General features: G+C 51.4%; 1 protein-coding gene across 3 annotated transcripts in view; it reads left to right on the forward strand.

Moving 5' to 3' along the window:
• Window positions 1-24,894, forward strand: part of ACTN1 (actinin alpha 1) — a 95,456-nt gene that overhangs the window by 51,671 nt on the left and 18,891 nt on the right. For all 3 annotated transcript variants that reach the window (XM_082647859.1, XM_082647857.1, XM_082647858.1), the window contains exons 2-8: window positions 935-1,049; window positions 5,035-5,154; window positions 12,884-12,970; window positions 14,765-14,852; window positions 15,385-15,463; window positions 19,104-19,185; window positions 20,408-20,493. In XM_082647859.1, the coding sequence (XP_082503985.1) occupies window positions 935-1,049; window positions 5,035-5,154; window positions 12,884-12,970; window positions 14,765-14,852; window positions 15,385-15,463; window positions 19,104-19,185; window positions 20,408-20,493 (657 nt within the window). The remainder of the gene's footprint in view (window positions 1-934; window positions 1,050-5,034; window positions 5,155-12,883; window positions 12,971-14,764; window positions 14,853-15,384; window positions 15,464-19,103; window positions 19,186-20,407; window positions 20,494-24,894) is intronic.

A 24,894-nucleotide genomic window follows, 5' to 3' on the forward strand; every position in this document is an offset into this window, starting at 1 on the left:
TCTCTCTATTTGTGACAGCTGGGGAGAGACACTTGCCCAAGTTCTGTTCGGATGGGCGAGGGAAATGGAAGTGCATGCTGTTTATTTCTCACGTTTGTTGAGTCACGCTGTTCCTTGTGTGAGCCACCAGAGGGTGCTGTTGGCGCAGGATAGCTTGGCCTGCCTGATGGCTTAATACAGAAGCTTCAAGGTGGCTGCTCTCTCCCCACAGATCAGAAAATTACAGCGCTGCTGGTCTTTCATTTAGTCTTCTGACGGTCCCTTTTTGAAATTCTTGCTCTTACTTTTGCACCTTAAGATGCCTCCACCTCCCACCCCAAATACACACACATACACCATGGGGGTACTTACTTCTCTCTCTTTATTCTGACACTGCCCCTCTGAACTCTGTCCCCAACAAAACTGATTAATTTTCCTTTAGCCAGCTGCCAGATGGACAAGGATTTAATAAACTTATTTACCGTAAGATGTTAATGAGGCTTAATACTTTACCCCTGGGGTCCTCGACCTTGTAACTGTGAAGATCGAAACTACGCCTTATAATCTAAGAGGTGAACTGCTAAGAATGGAATTGTGCCACTTCTCAGTGTGGGTGAGGATGATGTTTTGGGAAGAAGGTTGGGAGGGGAGCTGTTAAAGGAAGGTGCCCACCCATGCCACTGGCCCTGCAGGGTGGCCCCTCAGCTGTTGCCCTGCGATGAGGTGAAGGAGACTGCAGAACAACCACGCTGAGAGGTTTTATGGGCTCTGCTGTGTGGGTTTCTCACCCTTTATGGTTAGATGTCTTGACCAACAAGGATGACAACACCAGCCTGCCCAACACCTTATACAGAACAACTGGAAAAAGGGCGTGAGACAGACGGGTCCTAAGGGCCTCAGAGACCATGTGGCTTGTGGGAGAGACTGACCACTTGCTCTTCTTTCCTTTGCGCAGACGTTTACAGCATGGTGCAACTCCCACCTCCGGAAGGCAGGGACGCAGATCGAGAACATCGAGGAGGACTTCCGGGATGGCCTGAAGCTAATGCTACTGCTGGAGGTCATCTCAGGTGAGCTGGACCACTGGCCTTGGGAGAGCCAGAGCAGGGGTGCGGTGATGCCAGAGGCGTGGGGCCTCCGTGGCCCAGGATCAGGCACCGCCCCCTGGGTTCTGCCACTTTGGGAATGCTGCCCTGACACCTCTGCGTCTGCTCTGTCCTTGGCTATGGTAGCTTTGGGTGTCTTGAAAAAAGTTGGGGGTGATGTGTGAATTCAGACAAGGAGACTGAGTTTGGTCCTGGCCCTGCTGCCAACTACCTGTGTGCCCTCGGACAAGTCACCGCCTTTCTGCCTCAGCATCCTCATTTGCATAAAGAGGGGTTTGAAGGATGGTCTCTGAGGTCTCTTCTCCAAATGCTGGGACTCTGTGGTCAAGAAAGCAACCATGGCTGACCATCTCCAAACACTGGCTCCACTGCTACCTGTATCCAGGTGATTCCAGTCCCTTATCCAGCCCCCAGCTTGGAATTTGGGTGTCCAGATATCCGGAGGGACAGCTCCTCGCCAATGCATATCTCCTCTTTCTTATGAATGCCTGTCCTCCACCATCCCTTAAAGGTTGGAGGGCCCGAGATTCTAGCTTATGCACTGGAGGGTCTTGGCTGCTTTCTCCACTTTACCTTCCACCTTGCCGCCGGTCCTAGGCTAGTCTCAGGCCAGCCTTCTCCCTGGAGCCTCCTTTTAAATACTGCGTCGCACTGGGCATCTTCCCCCACATGTGCCCCAGGGTTCAATGCCTTTGCTCTTTGGCATTCAAGTTTCATTCATTCTGTTTCCTTCTATTATCCTTCTTTTACCTCTGCTACCTCACGGTGTCAGTGCGCCTGCGTCAGCTGTCACCTAGATAATGTCCAGAGGCCTTTGACCCCTCCTCCCAGCTTCTCCCTTCCCACCGCCCTCCGTTACCCACACGCAGCCAGAGGGTCCGTCCAACGGCCCAAATATGGTCACGCTGTTCCCTGCTTGAAACTTTTCATTGCCTCTCTGGGGCTTTGCGCCTGCAGCCCACATTCCTTAGCATAGCTAGCAGGATCCTTCATGAGCTGGCACCTGCTGTGTTTTCAACTAACTATTCCCCACAATGTGTCAGACTTCAGACCCTCTGCCACACTGGGGGCACACGCAGTCCTCCCCAGACGGCACGCTCTCTGTTTTCTGTGCTTTTGCACAAGCTCCGACTGCCTTCCCCCACTCCCCAATACTTGAAAATATTTTCATTGCAGGTGAAATCTGTGGGGTGGGGTGGGGCGTGTGTGTGTGTGGTAAGATATACGTAACATAAAATTTACAATTTTGATCGTTTTAAAATGTACACAGAGGCATTAAGTACATTCACATTGTTGGGCAACCGTCACCACCACCCATCTCCAGACTTTTTCAGCATTCCACACTGTGGCCCCATACCATTCAATGCCAGCTGCCCGTTCCCTTCTCCCTGCCGCAGCCCTGCCCACCACCATCCTGCTTTCTGTCTCTGTGAACTTGATTCGCAGATTCTGTTCTAGGTTCCTCGTATTAGTGGAATCATAGTATGTGTCCTTTTGTGACTGGCTTATTTCATTTAGCATAATGTCCTCATAGTTCCTCCATGAAGTAGCATGTATGAGAATTTCCTTCCTTTTTAAGGCCAAATAATATTCCATCGTGTATACATATCCCACATTTTGTTTATTCAGTCATCTGTCAATTCACACTTGAGTCGTTCCCACCTTTTGGCTATTGTGAATAATGCCGCTAAGAACATGGTGTACAGATATCTGTTCAAGTCTGTGCTTTCAGTTCTCTTGCGTATGTACCCAGAAGTGGAATTGCTGGGTCCTTGAGTAATTCTATATTTAATTTTTTTAGGAACTGCCATATGTTCTCCTCTGCTTTTTAGAGTGTCTTTCCCGACCTCTCTTCCAACATTTCTTAGTTTAAACAAACCTGGCATTGTTCTTTTTCATTCTTCAAAACTCAGCTTAGGCGTTTCCTCCAGGAAGGCTTCCCTGACTACCACCGCCCCCCGCCCCCCACCCCCACTCGTGCTTTGAGTGGCTGCCCTCCTCTGGGCTCCTAGAACAGGCTGTTGATTCCTCTAGTGTGTCATTTGCCATGCAACAGGATCATTTTTGGCTCATGTGTTTTCTCCCCACTGCGCACTGAGCCCCTTAGGGTGGGGACAGTCTCATCTGTATCCCAAGTGCTTAGACCTGTACTTGGCACGTAGGTGATGCTCAACAAATATTAGAGTGACTGACTGCCCGCTGGGCTTTTCTGCATACCCACCAGATGCTCTCACTGAACGGGCCGGCCTGTGCACATCTGTGGGGCGGGGAGAGATTGAGTCACCGAGATGTTGCCTTTTCCTCCTTGAGCGTTTCTGGAGATGGGTAGGATAACAGGAGAAAGGAAGAGGGTGCTCCCTGCAGAGGTCCTCTGAGTGTGGTCCCTGGACCACCCAGCAGAATCAGCAGGACTGCTTGGCCACATGCAGGTTCCCAGCCCACACCCCAGACCTCCTAAATCAGAAACTCAGGAAGCAGGGGAAGGGGACTGGATGTCTGCGGTTAGCAGGTCCTCCTGGTGGTTCTGTGCTGATTGAAGTCCCAGAACCACTATCCTTGCTGCCTCCACTGTCTTGGAGAAGCCCCGTTCCAGCCAGTGTACGTGGCTGGTGGGCTGGCTGGCGAATTCAGGCTTAGCAGGACCTAAGGGCTGGGGCTCTAGGGGGCACGAGGTGCTGCCTCCATCCATCCTATCGGAGGGTAGCCCTGCGGCATCTCATCTGCTCAGGAGGGCGGTAGGGTTCCTTGCCAGAGACGGGGGCAATGGCCACAGCCTTGGGAAAGCCGTGAGCGGAAAGTCTTGATTTAATAATAAAAACCCAGCTGTGCTTCCCTGGGAGCTGCTCGGCCAAATGACATCTGTGGCAGGAATTCTGTTCTCTAGAAGCTGGGGGGCCCCCTGGGGAGTTGGGAGGCCCCCCAGAGAAATGCCGCTCTGACAGGGTGGGCATGGCCCAGCATCAGGGCCACCCTGCCCCTCGAGATCTCTCAGCCAGACTGTCGATGTGCTCGGAAGGGAGCGGGGAGGGCACTGCTGGGCTGGGCTGGAGACCGTGGCAGGTGCAAGGTCCTGAATTTCAGGTCCTAGGATGGTGGTTCTCAGCCTTTTAGGGTCCCTGACCTCTTAGAGACTCTGAACGCTGTGCGCCCCTTCCCCAGATATGGGCACACATGTTGTACATATGCATTTTTCAGATGGTTTCAGGAGGTCCCTGGACACCTCTGGTCTATGCTCTTAACAGGGTGTTTGGAGAACCTGCTCCTCAACACCTGTTTCCCGGCAGCTTCTGACCGAAAAGCCGGAGCAGCAGGGGCTCCCCTGTGGAAGCTGGAGGGGTGGGGTGGGGTGGGGGAGTGGCTGTGGAGTGACGGTGGGGGATTGACTCAGAGCTGAGCCGAGGGTACCCCTGGGAGGCAGTAACCGGACAAGAGCAGCGGTGCTCAAATGAGAGAGGACTGGCAGAGCACAGGGAACTCTTCCAGAATACTCTAGAGTGACCCAAGCACTCCCCCAGGCCAGAACAATCTAGGCTAGGAGTTCGGGGCCTTTGCATGTGCTGTTCCTTCTGCCTTGGTCACCATTCCCTGCAGTCTGGGCCTGGCTGCCTCCCAACTCAGAGGCCTCCCCTGACCACCTCACAACTCTTTCGCCCTCCTGCCTGCCCTCCTCTGCTGTGTCTCTTTTAAAGCATTTATTTTAAGCATTTACCCTCTGGCTGCTTGTTCATTTATGTGTTTCTCTGATGAAGATCTGTCTCTCCTCCTGGACCATAAGTGTATGAAGGCAGCAAACTGTTCTGTGCACCCCCGCATTCCCAGCACACAGCCAAGTCTTTGGCATATGTTAGGGGCTTGATACAGACTTGTTGAGTGGCTGCAAGCAGTTTAGACCTGAGAAGTCGGAGAATAGCATCTCACTTCCTGTCCCTCCCTCTCGGTCTGTGTTCAGGTGAACGCTTGGCCAAGCCGGAGAGAGGCAAAATGAGGGTGCACAAGATCTCCAATGTCAACAAGGCCCTGGACTTCATAGCCAGCAAGGGGGTCAAGCTGGTGTCCATAGGAGCTGAAGGTGAGTAAGGCCTGCCCCTGGCTGCCCCCCGGAGTGGGATTCTCCCCACCCCACAACTTCCTGGTTCTTTTGGCCTTTTCCAGCCTGACTCCTAGACCCACTCTTATGTCCCACCCACTTCTAGACATCCCTGGGGGCATTTGGAAGTAGGGCTCCCAGCACCTCCGTCTGGTCGACCCCATGGATCCTTCATGTAAAAACAGCACTTTCCATCCAATCTCAGCACCTTGGCAACCCCTCCGCGGAATCCTAGCGCTGTGGGATATACCTGTGTGGAATGCCACCTCCCTCTTCCACAGGCCTGGCTGCATCGCGCTGTCCCAAGCAGAGAGTTCTGTGGTCTGGGGAGAGTGTGCAGACACTGGCTGGGTGGAGGCAGCCCCCTGCAGGATGGCTGTCCACACGCCTTTAGGAACATGTCTAATATCATTTCCCGGCAGAGCAGCTTCTTGACTCTTTGCCCTTTACTTACAAAAAAATTGTTTATACACCTGAAGCTAACACAAGATTGTAAATCAACTTTACTTCAATTTAAAAAAATTGTTTAAAGCTCAGTCTAAACCATTATTAGCATGTTCTTAATGGTTAAAAGGAGGTTGCACAATTTCTTGTGTGCACTGTAATGGTTCTGAAGGATTTAGGGAGGGTCGTGAGGTGATGAGAATAAAATACCATAACTAGGCCCCGTCAGAACTGTGTCCTAGGGATTCTGCAATGCATTGGGCATCTGCTGTATGGTGCCAGAGATCAGAAGGTGAGTGAGACACCATCTCCATTCATTCACTTCTTCACTGTAGATACAAGCCTGGCTGTGATTACTGATCACTTGCTCTGCAGCAGGTACTGTACTGAAGCCCTTTGCACCAGTGATCTCACTTCACCCTCACCAGCCCTACGAGGTGGCTCTAATTATTATCCCCATTTTACAAAAGGAAAATACATGCCTGACGAGATTAACTTGTCCCAAGTCCCATCATCAGCAAGTGGTAAAGCCAGAACTCAAATTCAGGTCTGAGTGACTCCAGAGAAATACCCCAGAGGGTGGCCTTTCCTTGCAGAGGTTGGAGGGTCTTGCTTCAGTAAATCCACAGGAGCTGATCTCTTCTCCGGTTGATGACTTTAAAGTCCTCCTCTTTTTTTCTAGCAATTGAGGGATTTGATATGTCAACACCAAACTGAGAAATTGGAGCACAGCGGTTGGCAGACTACAGTCCACGGGGTCCAACCTGGCTGACCTGGGTTTTTGTAACTAGGGGAACACGGCCATACCCATTTGTTTACATATCATTGGCCGCTTTCCTGCTACAGGCAGAATTGAATAGTTGCGACAGAGACCATATGGCCTGCAAAGCCGAAAATATTTCCTATCAGGCCCTTTACAGGAAAAGCTTGCTGACCCCTGCCTTACCAGGGACTCAGGCTAGTACTTGAGGCCATCACAGGTGGTGCCTTATGCATCCCACCCCTCAGCTGTGAGGCAGGGATCACGTCTTCTACATCCTTGTGGCCCCAGCTCCTAGCAGCGTGATGCGCACAGTCAGTGCTCAGTAAACGTTCGAAGGGCTTGTGCGTAGCAGGATACTTCGCTCTGTGAGTGGGAAAATAATCGCTGCCTCTTAAGAAGAAAAGAATAGTTTGTTCTCTTAGGGAGGAATCAAGACTTGGCAGAATGGGCTTCCCTGGTGGCGCAGTGGTTGAGAGTCTGCCTGCCGATGCAGGGGACACGGGTTCGTGCCCCGGTCCGGGAAGATCCCACATGCCGCGGAGCGGCTGGGCCCGTGAGCCGTGGCCGCTGAGCCTGTGCGTCCGGAGCCCGTGCTCCGCAACGGGAGAGGCCACAACAGTGAGAGGCCCGTGTACCGCAAAAAAAAATAAATAAATAAAAAAATAAAAGACTTGGCAGAAAAAGTTTCAACCAAGCAGGTATGGGAAGCCAAAGAAATTGCCACTCAGGTCGTCTGGTGCAAGCTCAGATGCTCAGTGGAACAGGGAAGTAGAGGACGTATGATGTGGGCTGGGGTGAGCGATAGGGATGAGTGGGGAGAAGAGGGGAGAACATGCCCTTCTAAGCAGGGCAGCTGCCATGTAGATCTGGTCAGTTGTTGCTGTGTGGGAATACTCTTCAAGCATTGCTAGATCTTCCAATTTTGCAAAAGAAGCCAGAAATCCAGATTTTTAGAAAGGAACATTTAACAACTACCTAAAAAAATATATTTGTAAAGACTCTGAATACCAAAGGGGAGGAAGAAAGGAGAAGATGGGCGAGAATAGCACTTGCTGAGTTCCAGATCTGTGGCTGACTAGACAGGATACTTTAATAGGCTTGTCATGTCACCAGCCACATTCTACAGTCAAGGAAACTGAGGCTCGAAGAAGTTGATGGAATGGAAGTGTGTAGTACCGGCTCTGGGCCAGACTGCTTCCATATGGCAGAGCCAGTAACCCCCGGGGGTTTGGGCTCTGGAGCTGAGGTCTGAAGCTCTCCCATCACCCCAAGGCTTTGCTGCCTCCTCTGCAGGGGCCCAGGACAGAGATTTCATGTCTGATTTTCCTCAGCTCTGAAGTGGCAGGTCAAGCTGGCTGTGTTGTCTCAACAGAGGGGTGAGGAGCAAAGACTGACATGGGTGTGAACGCTCACGACCCCCCTCTGATCTCTGGGGAGTCACCTAACCTAGCTGGCCAGAGTTTTCTAGCTCCTTCGGCACCAGCCTCGCTTCTCAAAAGATTTCTAAAGCCTCCTTAAAATGAGACATGCCCTACCTTCTCGCTGCCTTCAGGCCAAGCCTTCCCTCTGAGATCCTCGCTCCCGTTTCAAGCTGAAATGATAACCTATATAGGAAAAGAATCTGAAAGAGAATGAATATATGTACATGTATAACGGAATCACTTTGGGGTACACCTGAAACTAACGCAACATTGTACGTCAACTACACTCCAATAAATTTAAAAAAAGAAAACAAAAAAAAACTGAGCGCCAAGATCATGCCAGGACGGCCGCTCTGCTGAGCCAGGAAACTGGATGAGGCCCTGAATGGGTTTTGTTTATTTTAATGAAGTGAAGTTGACTGCTGTAGACTATAAAAGGCAGTGGAATGGATCACCTGGAAGGAGCCCTCTTGGGGGTGGGGTGGGGGAGATGTTGCCAGTTGTTCTGGTTGGGGTGCCCTGGGGACCAGGCCCAGCCCAGGTGAAAGGCCCCAGACCTTTGAAGGGTTATCACGTGGGGCAAGGTCTCGACTCTGACTGACTCTGACGTGCAGAACCAGGCCCGGAAGGGAGACCCTGCGGGCAGGCTGACTGTGGATAACATACAGAACCTCAGGGGATGCAGTGGGTGCTCTGGGAAAGGTACGGGCTCCCTGCCCCCAAAGATGGAGGCCAGGGGCAAGAAGCATCCACACCGCGGCAGGGGTTAGAATAGATCCTTGGGGTTTCTTGTGTGATACTTGATTCTAGAATGTCTAGACTTCACGGGGTTGGGACTTGACGTGGGTGAGTGGTGGGATTTAACCAGATGAGGGCACCTGAGAAGGATTTTTCCTTTGAAGATCTTGAGGCAGGGAAAGCTTGATGGCTTTGGGCGCTAGAGCTTGGGGGTGGGCTCGAAGATTTAGCATCTGTCCTTAGGATGGAGGGGGCGGCGGGTGCAGTAGCTAAACCCAATGGTCTTGGGAGGTGGTGACCCCCAGGGTTCTAGTTTCTATCACGTGGAGTTCCTTCGGCGTCATTCATTCCACCGTCTGAATACTGCTCAGTGACTGCGTCCCCGGACTGGGGCCAGGGGACAGGCAGGTTCTGAGTAAAATCAGGATGTGAACAGCTTCACAGGTAGCTGTGGTCTAGGAATGGCTTCTTCCCACACCCACAGCGACGCTGCTTTTTTGGTTTGGCTTGGTTTTTTAAAGATTGTTTTGATGTGGGCCATTTTTAAAGTCCTTATTGAATTTGTTACAATATTGCTTCTGTTTTATGTTTTGGTTTTTTGGCCACAAGCCATGTGGGATCTTAGCTCCCCAACCAGGGATCGAACCCACACCCTCTGCATTGGAAGGCAAAGTCTTAACCACTGGACCGCCAGGGAAGTCCCAGACATTGTTAATCTAGCGTCGTGGTTTTTCCCCCAGGGGCCCAGTTGTGGCCTTGGAACCCTTCTTTTGGACCCAGCATTTCAGGCCATATAGATGCCTATGAGATGGGCAGCCTTACTCCAAACAGAGATGCCTGGGGAAAGGATCTGCCGTTCTTGGGACCAGGGCAGGAGAGCCCTCTGGGGAGGGTTACACTCTGAGGGTGTGTGGGGAATCAGGTGGGCCCTGGGGATGGGTGGTACATGGGCTGTTAACTGTACACACACCACTCTCTTTGCCTGTCCTTGGCCCCCCTTTTTTCTGGAGTGAAACTGCTTCTTTGGTAGGAGTTAGAATTCAGTAAGCAACACCCCCAGGGCTTGGGTGTTTCTGTGGAAGGAGGAGAGACGTAAGTAGGCGAGACCCAGAGAAGAAGCTGCCTTGTCTTCCTTGGTGCTGGGAGGACACTGAGCTCAAGGCCAGCAGGAGGCTGGGATTTTTTTTTTTTTTTTGCAGTACGTGGGCCTCTCACTATTGTGGCCTCTCCCGTTGCGGAGCACAGGCTCCGGACACGCAGGCTCAGCGGCCATGGCTCACGGGCCCAGCCTCTCCGCGGCATGTGGGATCCTCCCGGACCGGGGCACGAACCCGTGTCCCCTGCATCGGCAGGCAAACTCTCAACCACTGCGCCACCAGGGAAGCCCGGCTGAGATATTTTGATCTTCACAAATGGGGCAGCTGGGGGTGGGGACACTGGCCCCAAGTCATTAAAAACTTGTGAACATCATTTTTAATTATGTTCTAATTGTCTATTTGGTGAGCACAGCTGTGCTCTGTTCCAGACCTGGGTGCGGTCCTGGAGGAGCCCAAGTGCTCTTATGTTCTCTGCCCGCTCGCCCACCTGTGGTTAGTGTCCTCCAGTGTCCTATTCATTCATTCATTCATTTGTTCATTCATTCAACAAATGTCGATGGAGGGCCTTTTCTGTGTCAGGGACAATGCTGGGCTCTTAAGCAGTGATGCAAAACAAAAAATCTTTACCCTCAGGGAGCTTACGTTCTAGAAGAGGGAGAAGAAAATATATATGTCGGTTGTAGAAAAGTAAAATGGGAGGTCCAGGAAGGTCTCAGTGAGAAGATGAAGGGTGAGTGGAAACAGGAGGGAGGTGAGGGGTATCCCAGGACCAGGGAGAGGTGCAGGGAGGCCGTGTGACTGGAGGGGTAGAGGGAGGAGGGGTCCCAGAGGCCCCACCAGCCACTGCCTTTGGCTCCGAGTGGAGGTTTTGAGCAGAGAGGTGACAAGTCTGGGGATTTGCTCAGTCATGCCTCGTACTTTGCACCTCCACAGGGTTTCCACTGTGTGGTCATGATAAATACCCTGGCAGCAAGGGCCTTCACAGCAGCCTTACTCTGTATTTCACTCCACTGGCTTGGGCTAGAGAGAGAATTTTTTTCTCAAAAAGTTGAGCAACTTCAAGATGCTTGCTCCCTATTGCCACGTTATTTCCCAGAAAGGTATTTTTTGTTCTTTTAAAAACTTCTAGCCACAGTATGGTAGCCTTATTACCACCCTGGTGTGTGTTCGCTGTTTTTCAACTTTGCTAATTTAATAGCCGGGAAATGGTATCTTATAACTTTAATTCCAAGTGAGATTGACATTCTTACAAATTGGTTATTTGTATTTCGTGTTTTGTGAAGTGTATTCATGTCTTTTGCCTACTTGTGTATTATGAGTTTAGACTTTTATCAGTTTATATAAACACTTTGAACATTACAGATGCAAAACCATTGGGAGTCACAAATGAAAGGGCATTTGAAAAATATCAAACGTTTAGGAACTGGTTCTTTTTTTTTTTGTTTTTTTTTCAATTTTCCGTGGAGTACAGTTGCTTTACAAGGAACTGATTCTTGACTGATTAACTGACTACTCCCACTCCCCGCAAGCCTGCTCTGCAAAGTGCAGCCGGCTGTTTTAGTTATTAAGGAGGATGGTCGTATGCTGCTACAGCTCTCTGTCTCTCTAACTCAGGTTCTCCGACTTGGATCATTGTCCTGCGGATGCCTAGGGTTCTGGGAGGGGCATTCAAACCCCCTTCTTTACAGGAAGAGTCACATCCTGTCCCAAGTCCAAAGTGGACACTGTGCTTCCTTTACTCGGCACCCTGATGCAGGCTCAGCAGACTTACCCACTGTCCCCACCAGAAGCTGCTGTGGCCAGGCATCACTGCTCAGTGCCTTTGCTTTGCATGCAATTTTGCCCTCCCTTTTGAGGAAGGGGATGAGATCTTAATTTCCGTAGTGGAATCCACTCTTGTTTAAGGGGTTTGTTTTGTGGGAAGCAAACCCAAGTGGATGTGGGCTCAGGGGATTAGGAGTCCCTGGAAGTTGCCCCTTCTTATGGTTTTGTTGGGTCTCCCCTAACACTAGTGTTGCAGGTAGGAAAAAACGAGATATTCTGTGTATGCCTGAGTCTTAACTGAGAGTACCTCACCATGGGGCCAGGTTACCATCTTCTGGCCTGGAAGCAGGTGAGGGTAAGGAGTCTGCATTTGATTGTTACCCTTCTCAACCCCCAAGACTATAAATGACTCCATGTCTTAGGCTCCTTGAAGACAGGGCTTATATATCTTTGTATTCCCTGCCTTTGAGTCTGGTACAGAAAAAAAAAAAATTACTTCATAGAATTTATAACATTTTTTAAAAAGTCTAGAAAGTGCTGCCTAGACTGAATTTAGTGGGGTATCTCTGTTTTTTTTAAAGATAGATTTTATTCATTTTTTAAAAATTTTTTATTTATTTTTAGCTGCGTTGGGTCTCCATTGCTGTGAGTGGGCTTTTTCTAGCTGCAGCGAGCGGGGGCTACTCTTCATTGCGGTGCGTGGGCTTCTCATTGCGGTGGCTTCTCTTGTTGCGGAGCACGGGCTCTAGGCACGCGGGCTTTAGTAATTGTGGCTCGCGGGCTCTAGAGCGCAGGCTCAGTAGTTGTGGCACACGGGCTTAGTTGCTCCGTGGCATGTGGGATCTTCCCGGACCAGGGCTCGAACCCGTGTCCCTTGCATTGGCAGGTGGATTCTTAACCACTGTGCCACCAGGGAAACCCATAGTGGGGTACCTCTTAATTGTGATCTTGAAGCTGTTGTTTGTTTTTTATTAAAAAATACCCAGCTAGTGGCATCGTGAACTTGATTTGTGAGTTAGTGGATCCTTCCAGTGGCAGTTTATAAACCTTTGTCGGGTTGGTTAATTTCTGTTGCCTGCACTGGCTTTCCAGCTGTGGATGCCTGTTCTGAGAGCTGTGCTTGCCCAGAGGTCCTCAGCTCACAGAGGTGCCAGGACATTTGTGATGCTATAGAAATTCTGTCCCTCTTCTCTGTTAGGCTGGTGGGCACCACTCAGGGTTTAAGACACCCCCTTCTCTGTTGCCTTTCCTGTTGTACCCAGTCGAATTGACCACTCTCCTGGTGCCCCCAAGACACCCCCAAGTAGACTTCCTTCCTGACACCTGTGACATGTAATTGCACTAATTTTTAGACTTCCCTCTAGAAGTGGAGTTTGTGGTCATTGACTTCCTAAGTGGCTCACGGAGTGACATGGGCACTCAGGGAGTGTGGACTCTGTTCCTGCTGAGACCCCTCTTAATGTGTCCTACTGCCGTGTCTGTAGAAATCGTGGATGGGAATGTGAAAATGACCCTGGGCATGATCTGGACCATCATCCTCCGCTTTGCCATCCAGGACATCTCCGTGGAAGGTAGGTCTTCTGCTCTGTTCCATGCCATCCCCAGGCTTCCACCTGTCCCGTGCCTTCACCATCACGTCTTCCTCCCTGATCCCCGGGGCAATAGGGCCTTGATCATGGGCCACATCCTGGGCCGCTTACCCATCGCTGGCATCTGTGCGCTCTCCTAGTCTACAGGGAAGTAAGAACTGTTTGGAGTGCTGGTCCCCATAGATGTGTTGGCCCCAGAGAAACCCCTCACTTAGAAAGCCCAAGGTTGCTGTGGGGAAGTGTATTGGAAACACCCCACTTGGCTCTTGGGTTGTTAAATCTGAAAGGGTAGGGGAATAGCAGTCAGGAGGGAGTGACAGGAGGGTGAGCGGACACCAGGTCCTCCACTTTGCTCCCGTAGCACCCTCTGGTGGCCACCTTGTAGATCTGCAAGGGGCCACCATGGTCTGGGGCAGTGATCTCTCTAAACTTTTGATTTCACACTCCAGCAGTATTTGAGCTTTATGTCTGATACGTGTGTATTTATTTTGCACTAAATTATATGCATGTATTTCTATGCATATTATAAAACACACCAAACCAAAGTTTTTAAAGATGAGGTGGAGATATTTTAAAAATATTTTTAATTCATTTTAATGGCCTAGAAATCAAATCTTGAAAAGATTTTTGTTCAAAATAATTTTTAATGAGAACAATGTGGATTAAATTGCTTTGTTATGGAAATCTTGGTTTGACACTTGGTGATACAGCAGTGTGAAATTCTAAGTTTGGTTTATAGATACCTGGTATTTAGGGCTGAAGTGGTTAAAAAGATACCCTCAGGAGTCACTTAGGGCATGGTGCTTGTTAGTGATAATAGATATAAATCTGGTTTTCAAATAGCTTTCTTGATGAGTTTATTCTTTTGGGTAGACATCTTGTCAGTTCTGATTAAATCGTTTTTTCCTCTTGTAATGTGACTGACAAAGAGCTTGAACTAAAAGCAGAAGCGTTAGCTTTGCTGATTTTTTTAATCGTTTTCTTGTGCTTGAATTATTATATTATCTTTGCAGGAATTGTTTAACATCATTTTAAAGTCCATTTTGTGAATCGAAAGTAAATGAGATCATCCACAAACCCACTTTACTGAGTACTATAACCTGCAATTCACAGCCATGAACACATTGGGGCGGTGCAGTTTGCAGCCCTCCTGGGCTGGGAGCTTCTGGGGTCCTCTCAGATACCTGCCCTATCTTACTGATACATGTCTGCTTTACACACAGCAACAGTGTTGATCCATGCATTAAATATAAGGAAACCATTTTTTTTTTAGATGAACACTAAATGCAACCGGAAGTCCTAATGCTTTCTTCCCACATGGCTGTGTGCCCTCCACAGGGTACATGGGGCCCCTATCTGAAGATTCATGAATTTCAGATTTCACAGACCAATCAAACCTTCCTCCCCAAAGTGGCCACCTGACATAAGTTGCCAGCTTATTTTGTATTGTTGCCATTTCTTTGCATAAAAGGGAGTGACGGGGAGATATTATGAAAGTTTGAAAAGCCATTTTCTCAGTATTTAAATGTGTAAGGTGGCCAGTTATGAAACGCTTCCTAGCTTACTTCTATGTTTCTCAAATAAGTTCTCAAACTTTGTCAAGGAAGTAGATTTTTGGCCTGGTAGCAGCAGGGTTGAAATCTAGGGGTCTTTGTGTGGACCCCCTGTGTGAAAGAGCATGGACCCTGTGGTCACGGTGGGACCTCCATGAGCCCACGCCCCTCCCTCCACCAAGCCAGCCATTGACCTCTCTGCCCGTCATTCCCTTCCCCACAGAGACTTCAGCAAAGGAAGGGCTGCTCTTGTGGTGTCAGAGAAAGACAGCCCCTTACAAAAACGTCAACATCCAGAACTTCCACATAAGGTGAGTGGCTGGGGTCTGAGGGACCCTTGCAGAACCTGGGCTGCTTCCCCCAAGGACCCCGTTGGCTGGGTCAGTCTTAGCTCTAGAACAGAACAAAGACACTTGGGGAAGAAGTCGCTTTTCTGGGAAGGGAGTGTCGCCGTTTGATGCCCCCTTCCTCCTGGAGAGGAGCCCTGTCCCTCCTAGCTACTGCCTGATACACCTTTGGTTGATGCCCTTGGAGACCCCCAAGGAGCGTGTCTGGGAAGTTCTAGCCTGAGCTCTGGAACAGAGCAGACGAGGGCCCTGGACCTTGGGGGCGGGTAGGGTTGGATGTGGCAGGTGTGTCTCAACTTACCAAGCCCCACAGTGTTGTACCCCAGTGCCTGGGATCGTGGCAGGAAGACAGTTCCTTCCCACGGTATCTTCTCCCAGCTCCTGCTCTGAAGGGTTATGTACTCATCTCTGGAAAAAAGAAGACCCCTGCTTAGTGCTTTGCCCCTACTGCTTGGCCCGACTCACCAGCTTGCCCCCCCTTCTCTCCCCCGGGTAGCTGGAAGGACGGCCTCGGCTTCTGTGCCTTGATTCACCGACACCGGCCTGAGCTGATTGACTACGGGAAGCTGCGGAAGGTTCGTGTGCTCACCTGACCCTCCTGCCCCCTCCCCCAGCAGCTCCTACCGACTGGTCCCCCTTGGTTGGCTGGGGGATGGGCAGGACTGGGCCCCCTGTTCTGAGAGCCCATGGCCCAGTGTGAAGGGGTGTCAGTCTCCTTAGATGAGCTGAGGAGACAACCCTTCTAGAAGTAAGAGTAAAACACCTCCTCTATCAGGGCTGCTTGAGTATGTATGTGCATAGCACATAGGTACTTGCTGACGTGCCCAATCTGCCAGGAGAAATATCAGAACCACCAAAGCAATTGTTAGGATGAAGGGATACCAAGTGGCCTTTTCCCTTCTGTTTTTCTGGGTTGTGCAAGGTGCATATATTACTTCCATAATTTAAGATATTGCGTATTTTTAGAGACATCTGTCCCAGCCTTGTCCAAGGCTTGCTCTGCAGTCCTGGGCAGCTTCCCGCCATGACTTGCTTTCCCCCATCGCTGAAGTTTGGCTGGGGATTTCAGTGCTGCTTGATTCATCTGTGCTTTTGGTGTGAAGTTGCTGGGGCTTTTCTTGAGCAACAAGATGTCGAGGAACAGACCGGGAGGTGGGAGCTGTGTGTCTAGCCTCGTGATGGTTCTTAGTGTCCGGGCTGGTTAAAGCTGCTGGCCTGACCTGGGAGAGGTCTGTCTGGGACACCGTGACTGCACTCAGCATCCTCCGTCTCAGCCCATCCCAGCACCAAGAGGCCCTGTGGTGCAGACATCCTGGGAGAGGCCACCCGTGGAGCCCTCCTCGTGCCCCCGGTATATGGTCTGGAGCTCGGGTTGGAATGTCACCTGTTGGTCCTTGAATCTCTTGGCAAAGGGCTTCTAGGAATGACCGTTCTGGTATTTGTCTCCTTGACCTTGATACTTGGAGAGCTCAGTGTTCAGTGAAGTCCCCCACCTTGGCTCTGCCCCCAGTGGCCAAGCAAGGCTTCATGTTGCTGGTGCAGCAGCAGCTCTGTGGCATCGGAACCTCCTTTTGGGGTGTGTGGTGGGGTGAACCGCCAAAAAGGATTTGTGAGGGAGGAAAGGAGTAGTTTTCTATCCCCTCCAGAAACCCCAAGCTGGGCCTGAAACTTGAGGTTGGGCCTCTGCCCACCTGGAAAAGCCCACCTGCCGAAGGAGAGAGCCCCGCTGCCTGGCCCTGTGCATGGCGGTATCCAGGTGTATGTGGACGAGGGTCCAGCTGACCTCTTGGGGGATGGGGGGGGGTCCCAGCCCTCTAACTCAGCCACTTTGCAAAGAGAAAAAAAATCGATTTGAGAACCCCCCGACCCACCTGAAAGCTGTGTGGCCAAACCAGACAGGGGCCAAGGTGGGGGAATCCTAGAGGCGGAGACTTTCTTTAAAGGTATCATCATCACGTACCACCCTAGCGGTCAGCCGATGCCCTGTGGTGACAGGTGTGCACGTGCCTGTGTCCCTGCTTGGGGGGCCGGGGTGGGCAGCAGCCAGCCAGTGCACAGCTGTTCCTCACCCCCACATAAAGTGGGGTCCGTGCTGACTGTGGCTTTTCAGTCTCGGCCCCCGCCCCACCCCCCGACTCCAGGAGCCTCAGCCTTTTGGGAGGTGAGAGTCCAGGGGCCTTTGTCTCATTCCCGGCCAGCCTCTCCCCACCCTCTGTCCCTCTCTGTGTCTTTTCATTTCTCCCTGTCTCTCTTTGTCTGTCTCCCCTTCTCTTTAATTCAGTAGCAACAGTACAATCCAGAAACAGCACAGACGTGTTCCCACTGAACCGTGGATTCTTTCCAGAAAGCACAGAGGTTGCCAGAGCCTCTGGTGCTTGGGAACAGGGGAGAGCCGAGGGCTGTGACCGGGAAGCACTTCCTTCCGGCACCCGCTCTAGGTGGGCGTGGGGGGCCTGGCGGTCCCTGGGAATCGAGGGGGGCAGGTGGGTGTGCACCCGGGGCCTGAGGATGGCCGAGGGCCTGGACGGAAATGACTGTTGCTGCTTGACAGTGGTTTTTTATTATTCTGGAAGCTGTCAGAGACTTTCCCAGAAGGACTCCACCTTCTCTATTTTGAGCAGTTTCTTCCTGAATGCGTCCCAGATGAATGGATTTATCCTTTTGTACCCTGTGACTCTCACCTTGGCAAACGCGGAAGCTGAGTGGTAGGCTGACAAAGCCATTTGCTTTGGGTTAGTCTGGGAACCAAGAATCGAGTGGGAGGTCCAGCGAGGAACTCCCCCGACTAAGTTATGGGGTTTTTTTCCACATTAAATTTTTTTTTTTTTGGTAAAATATACATAATTTTTAAAGTACCACTTTAACCATTTTTAAGTGCACAGTTCAGTGGCATTAAGTACATTCACACTGGTGTGTACCCATCACCACCACCCAACTCCAGAGCTCTTCATCTTGCAAAACTAAAATTCTGAACCCTTTAAGCCATCATTCTCCACTCCCCCTTCTGCCAGTCCCTGGCACTCTACTTTCTGTATCTGAATTTGACCACTCTTGTAGGTGCCTATATAAGTGGCGTCATATAATATTTGTCCCTTTGAGTCTGACTTAGTTCACTTAGCATAATGTTTTCCAGGTTGTCTATGTTGTAGTATGCCCGTCTCAGGATCTCTTTTCTTTTTACGGCAGAATAATATTCCATATCTATTTATCTGTCAGTGGACGTTTGAGTTATTTCCACCTTTTGGCTATTGTGTATAATGCTGCTGTGAATGTGGGTGTACAAATTATTTGAGTCCCTGCTTTCAGTCCTTTGGGGTATAGACCCAGGAGTGGAATTGCTGAGTCATATAGTAGTTCTTTGTTTAACTTTTTGAGGAACCTCCATACTGTTTTCCACAGCAGCTGCACCATTTTACAATCCCACCAACAGTGCACGAGGGTTCCGATTACTCCACCTCCTCACCGATCCCCAATAAGTTTTCTTGAGAAGATAGCAGAGCCAGAATGTAGTCAGAAGACTGTAGCTGTTTGAAGGAGCCCCACATTTCATATGAGCACCAAAGGGGCTTGAGAGCTCCTAGGCCAACTCTTGAGTAACCGGTGGGGACACTGAGGTTAGGTTACTTACCAGTCCAGCTAGCTGGCTGGTGGTGGAGCTGAAACCAGAAGCCAAGACTGATGGCTCCCAGGCCAGTGCCTGGTCTTAGCTTGCATTTCTTTCTCTTTCTTTCTTTCCTTCTTTCTTTCTTTCTTTCTTTCTTTCCTTCCTTCCTTCCTTCCTTCCTTCCTTCCTTCCTTCCTTCCTTCCTTCTTCCTTTCCTTTCCTTTTTCCTTTCCTTTCCTTTCCTTTCCTTTTTCCTTTCCTTTTTCCTTTCCTTTCCTTTTTCCTTTTTCCTTTTTCCTTTCCTTTCCTTTCTCTTCTCTAGTTGAGGCAAGCAGGGGCTACTCTTTGTTGCAGTGCTTGGGCATCTCACTGTGGTGGCTTCTCTTGCTCTGGAGCATGGGCTCTAGGTGCGCGGGCTTCAGTAGTTGCAGCACTCAGGCTCAGCAGTTGTGGCTCGCAGGCTGTAGAGCACAGGTTCAGTAGTTGTGGCGCTCTCCGTTGCTCCGCGGCATGTGGCAGTCCCCCCGCCCCCAGTCTTGGTGATCATCGAGATGGGGGTAGCCAGAGACTTCTTGTGCCTCTCACCCGCCTTCTTCTCCTTCTCCCCCTAGGACGACCCACTTACAAACCTGAACACGGCCTTCGATGTGGCGGAGAAGTACCTGGACATCCCCAAGATGTTGGATGCAGAAGGTGAAAGGCGCTTTCCTTCTGGGCCTTCGGCTCTTCTCCCGGCTGCGGCCAGCGGCCAGGAAGGGCGGGCCCCGCACCTGAGGCCAGAAGGGAGAAGGCTTGGTCTTCATCTGGGGAGCCAGGGGGTCAGTTGTTTCTCAGGGATTCCACAGACAGATTCCCTGAGGTTTGGAGGGAGAAGTGGTAGCTGGTGTCGAAAAGGGCGGCCCGAGCATGGTCCTCAGCTTGGCCTTGGAGTCGGGGTAGGGGGTGCCGGGGTGGAGTGCAGTGGTCCTTTGTGGTTGTAGGGGAGGGAAAAAAAGTTTACTATCATGTGCATCATGGACACACATGGGAGCTTGCAGTGATGAGTAACTCAAAGGGGTGACTTGAATTTGGGGTATATACATACCTGACTTCACAGGGGAAAGGGAGTGGGAGAGAGGGCACTTGTGGAAATACAAATGACTTTTTGGAAAGATGGATGGGCCCTTAGGAGAACAGATGGAAGATATGATAGTTTGTGACAATGTCTGTCAAGTTGTAAGGCCAATTTCAAACATGCAAAAGAGGGAGAATAATATAATTAGCTTCCCTGTACCCACCATCCAGATAGAACAGTTACTGAGGTTTTGTCACACTTCCTTTTTTTTTCGCTTTTGTTTTCTTTGTTGAAATTTTAAAGCAAGTCTCAGACATCACAGCATCTCACTACTACATACTTCAGGTTACATACCTTAAAAATAGCAATATTTTCTTATGCAATCATAAAATAATTTTCACATCAAGCAAATTGACAGTAATTCTTGATACATCTGCTGCCTGGTTCAGAATCGAATTTCCCCATTATTTCTTTTTAGTTGCTTTGTTTTGATCCAGATGCAAACAGAGTCTGCACGTGGCATTTCGTTGTTCTATTTCTTGTGTCTTTTCTAATCTGTCGCACTTTTCTCTTCCCTCCGACCCCTTTCATTCCTGGCATTGAACTTGTTGTAGAACCCAGACCAGCTGTCCCGAGTACCCCTTACTCTGGTTTGTCTGTTTCCTTCCTTGGGTACCATTTCACTCCTTCCTCTACCTCTCGCATTCCCGTAAGTGGAAGCTGATGCCAGATGGCTGGTTAGATGCAGGCTCAGCGTCTTGGCAAGAAGACTTGGTGGTTCTGAGAGCTGCTTTCCCCATCACATCAGGAAGCGTATCATGTGTTCACCAGCTGGCTTTAACTCCAGATTTTTCTTGACAGACATCGTCGGAACAGCCCGCCCGGATGAGAAAGCCATCATGACTTACGTGTCCAGCTTCTACCACGCCTTCTCTGGAGCCCAGAAGGTACCCAGGGCCCCCTGCTCCTTCCTTGCCCAGCACACCTCATGCCAGACCCCAAGCCATGCCCTCCCGCCCCTCCTCTCCCCACCTCTCCTTGTCGACAGGGTCCGATGGTCTGTCTCTTCGGTAGCGGCAGCCCCCGGTGCCAACGTGGCATGTTATTCTTGCTCAACTCCTCTCCCACCCGCCCCTCTGCTTTCTCTCATCTTCCTCTACTGCCTTGGAGAACACTGGGAAAGCGCTCACCTTCTGGGACCCGGATGGCGGGCTTCAGCAGGAAGGGCGGCATGGGTGAGATCAGCCAGGGGTGGTTCTGGAGGTCTGGAAGCGCTGTGGGCAGCAGCCCCTCTGTGCCCACCGCTGTTGAGGCTATAGCTTTAACAGAGCAGCAGGCGTCCCTTACAGAGGCAGATCTGGGGAGGTGCCGCCTGTCTTCACCGACCTGTTCTGCAGAGGCGTCACGAAGCCCCCGCCTTTCTCCCGCTCACAGGCGTGGTTTAGCAAATCTGTCCACAGCCCTGTTGGGCCTTGGTGCCTTCTATATCTTGCTTGGGGCCCCCGTGCGGGGTCATTCTGCACAACCCCTTGGGGAGACGATGGGAAAGGGTGGGCTGCGGTGAACACTTCACGTGTCCTGACCCAGGTTTGCCCAGGGAGGCCTGAGGTTAAAGTCCAGTTGTGCAGGTTCTGCACTCCACAAAGGCATCATTCACACTGCAGACACTGAAGATTTGAATATTTTCATTAGCAGGCTTAGCTCGGGTGGCAGGCGCCCCTCCCCCAGGTCCCCTCACAGGCAGGACCCTAGAAGCACAACATCCAGGTCGCTATGACGACAGACCACAGGCTTGGCCCTCTCAGCTCTGGGCCTTGGAGCTGCCACATACTCAGGCAAATTTCCCACCCTCTGCATGGAGTCTGAGTGGCCTGTTTTGAAATGCATGATGGGGCGATGCTCCCGCCTCCCCAACCCTCTGCTCAGCCTTCCCCAGCCCCCCTCTCCCCACCCCTTTTTCCCCACCTCTTCCCTATCTCTCTCCCACCCCAGCCCCTTTCTCCTCCCATCATCTCATTTTCTCTTTCTGCCCATTCCCTCATTGTCCGTCTGTCTTGTGTGCTCTGTCCACCACGGCTGTTTGGGTTTGTTCTGCGCCGCTGCTGCCTACTTTCTTCTCTCAACCTCTTCTCCTTCTCTGTGCAGATGTGTAGGCACGCTAAGGCCGGATGGGAAGGCCATGTGACCTAATGTTTCATGTCACTGCCACGCCTTCTCGGTGCGCAGAAGGTGAGCTCTCCCTCTGCCTCGCCCTCTCTCCCAGCGCCCTTTTGCCCATCTCTTCCATCCGCCCTGGATACTCCAGCCGCAGCCCCTTGGAACTGCAGCCCGTGGAATGAAAGGCGGGATTAGAAAAGCCCCCCTCCCCTTACCGCAACCCCAGCCCCTTGTAGGAGGGCAAGATGCTCTCTGAGCTTTGGCCAGGACACTTAAAGATGCCTGAGAACGCCAGCCTCTGGATGGCCTGCATCTCTGTCCCTACACTCTGGCATAATAGGTGCCACAAACGGGAGAGAAGCTTGCGGTCTCGGCTCCTCCCCTGGACTGAGCTGAGAGCCCTTATCCCAGGCGGCACAGTTCTTGGCTCTGCTTCCTGCCTATTCTCTTAAATATCCAGCACCTCCTCACGTCTCTCTCTCTCCCTCCATCTACTTAAGCAAGGCTACCCTCTCACATTACCCAGCAGCCAGGGCAGGGCGAAGTCTTCTGCCTTCCCCCCGGTGTCCAGTCCAGAGGCTCAGAGTCCTGCCTGATCCTTCCCAACCAGGCCTGCCAGGGACAGTGGTGCAGGTTGCATACTACCCAGGGGTGCCCTGTGTGCACCATCGACCATGAAGATTTGAATATTTTTTACAAAAATAATCTTGCAAATGGCAGTAAAAATGTCTTCTAACAGAATAAGTATGACAGTTTTGCAATAGAGGCGCCCCATGCCCTGCCTGGATGGGCACCCAAGACCTTCCTCACTTTCCTTCCAGGCCTCATGGGTACTGCCCGACAGGAAACAGCCCCGCCTGGAGTCTCCCCATCCTGGGTGTCCCAGCCTCCCCAGGAGGCCCAGCCCTTTCAGCCTCTTCTCTGGCCTGCCTCTTGCTGCTTCTTTCTCTTTGTCCCACCTCTGCTGCTGCTCTTTCTTGTCAGCTTCTTCTGGCCCCTCTTATACCCCACCTTTTAGGCAGGATGTGCGCACCGTCTATCTACTTGCCTCACTGGGCCTCTAGCCCTGAGAACCGCACAGAGTCTTGCCTGCACCCAGGGCTAGGCTGAGCTCTCGGCCGTGGTCTTTCCCCTCTTTCCAGCTCTCCTTCCTCCTCCCCTGCTCCTGCAGGGTTCTCTCCTGGGCTTCATGCCCGTTGACACTGGCCTTCCCTGTCTCTGAAGCCTTCCCTGTGTCCTGGCTGGTGATGCTCGGAAGGGAGTGTGTGTGTGCGCGCGCGCGTGTGTGTGTGCGCGCGTGTGTGTGCATGTGCGCGTGCGTGCGTGTGTGTGAGTGTGTGAAGCAGCCTGCTTTTCTCCCTCCCAAATCTCATACCACCTCCCCCCATGCCCTATTCCCTCTCACTCATCCTTGTTGCAATCATTTCATGCTCCTTTTGTCCATACATGAGGACAAGGTCACCAGCTGGGGGGATGGGGTGGGGGGGTGGGGATGGGGGTGTGTTCCTCTCACGTCCTGGGTCAGGAGCCTTACCCAGAGTTGCCCCTCCCATCCCACTTCGAAGGAGTCAGGCAACTGCTTACAGCTCAGCAGGCTGGTGGGAGGGGAATCTTGCCCCTCTCCCGTGGAAGAAGGAGGAGTCTTTCAGACTCATAGACTCTTCTCGTCTTGACTGTCTCCGTGTCTGGAGCCAGTGGGGGAAAGTGTCCTTGAAACCCACGCCCAGTGCCCTGCATCCTCTTCACTGTCTTTCTCTTATCAAGCCTTGGGCGGTGGAACTAGAAAGACGGCCGAGTCTAATACATGCGTGCGTGCAGGTGTACACGTGTTTGTGTGCCTGTGTGGGTACTGCACTTGTACGGATGCCAGTGTGTGTGATGGACGCACCTAGTCAGATGAGGACCAACTCCTGTCTGACGCGTTGGTTTTGGTTCTCATCCTTTCTCAGCTTTCCTCTCCCCTCCTCTTCCCCTGGAGGGGTTTAGAATGGCTTGTGGCAACCAGCGTTTGTTTGTGTAGTTTGTTGCTTTAACATTCATGGCCTATTGGGAACTGTTTCTGAGAAACAGCCTTTTGGGGCACGAACCGGACTTGCTGTAGGGGGTTCTGGATGCTTTTAGGAGTAGATGATGCTGTTCGCAGCCTTCCATTTGTCGCCAGCTGGTTGTGAATCTTCTAAGGGAAAGAAACCCCGTTCCTGCCCTCGAGGGATTCATGGTCCACCCGGGAAAGCTCTTAATAAACAAGCTCGTGATGCTGTGGCCTAATCCCTGCTCTGCGGCAGAGCTGAGCAGGGGAGGGGCGCTGCAGGGCTGCGGGGCGTGGAGGCTTCTCGAGCGGGAGACACTGGAGCTTGAGGCTCTTAAGGGTTGAGTGGTGGGGATCTGCAACTGAAAGGCTCAGGGAAGGTGGAGGAAGGTGGTCACAGCTTGTGCGACGCTCCATGGTGTGACGGTGCAGCCTCCAGAGGAGAGCACATCCGTCCCGCTGCCTGGAGTGAGGACTGGGGGCAAAGCCAGAGTCGGTCGCTGGGGTCAGGGCTGAGCGCCGCGGGGTTGGCTCCCTTGTGTCTGGGGGCCTCGCTGGCAGGGACACCAGGGCAGGGAGCTGACTTGGGACATGGAGAAAGACTAGGCAGTGGGAAGCTGTGGGAGGAAGGCAATTCTAGCTAGATTTGGGAAATTTTTGACGACAAATGTCACAGATGAGATCTTCGTGGCACTCGCATGACTGTAGGTGGTGGGTGGCAGCGCCACGGCGCGTCATTTGGCCTCATGTGGCTGTTGGATGTCACCGGCATGGAGGCTGCTTCCTCTCCAGACTGTACCTGTACCAGCTAATTTGATGCTGATTAGTAGCGTGGCAGTTTGGCCTGGAATAGCTGAGGGTTTCATTTGAGGATAGCTAAGCGCTCCGGGGCTAATAATCCGTAACTTAGAAACAAATAACTCATATAAAACTAAGCACATTGTTTTGTATTACAGTGTATAACAATACACCTTAAAGTGGGTCATAAAAAACAAAAAAACAAACCATGGAAGGGTCAACACAAATTTCTCGTAATCTTTTCCTTTGGCACTTGGAAGTCGTCCTTTGGCCTGTTTCTATAAAATATTTTCTCAGCCCATTTGATGATATTTATAAAAAGTCCCCGGGAGGCCCACCCGGGAACTCCCCTAGACTTCATCCA

The sequence above is a fragment of the Grampus griseus genome, assembly GCF_964374135.1.
Source record: "Grampus griseus genome assembly, chromosome: 2".
Classification (NCBI taxonomy): Eukaryota; Metazoa; Chordata; class Mammalia; order Artiodactyla; family Delphinidae; genus Grampus; species Grampus griseus.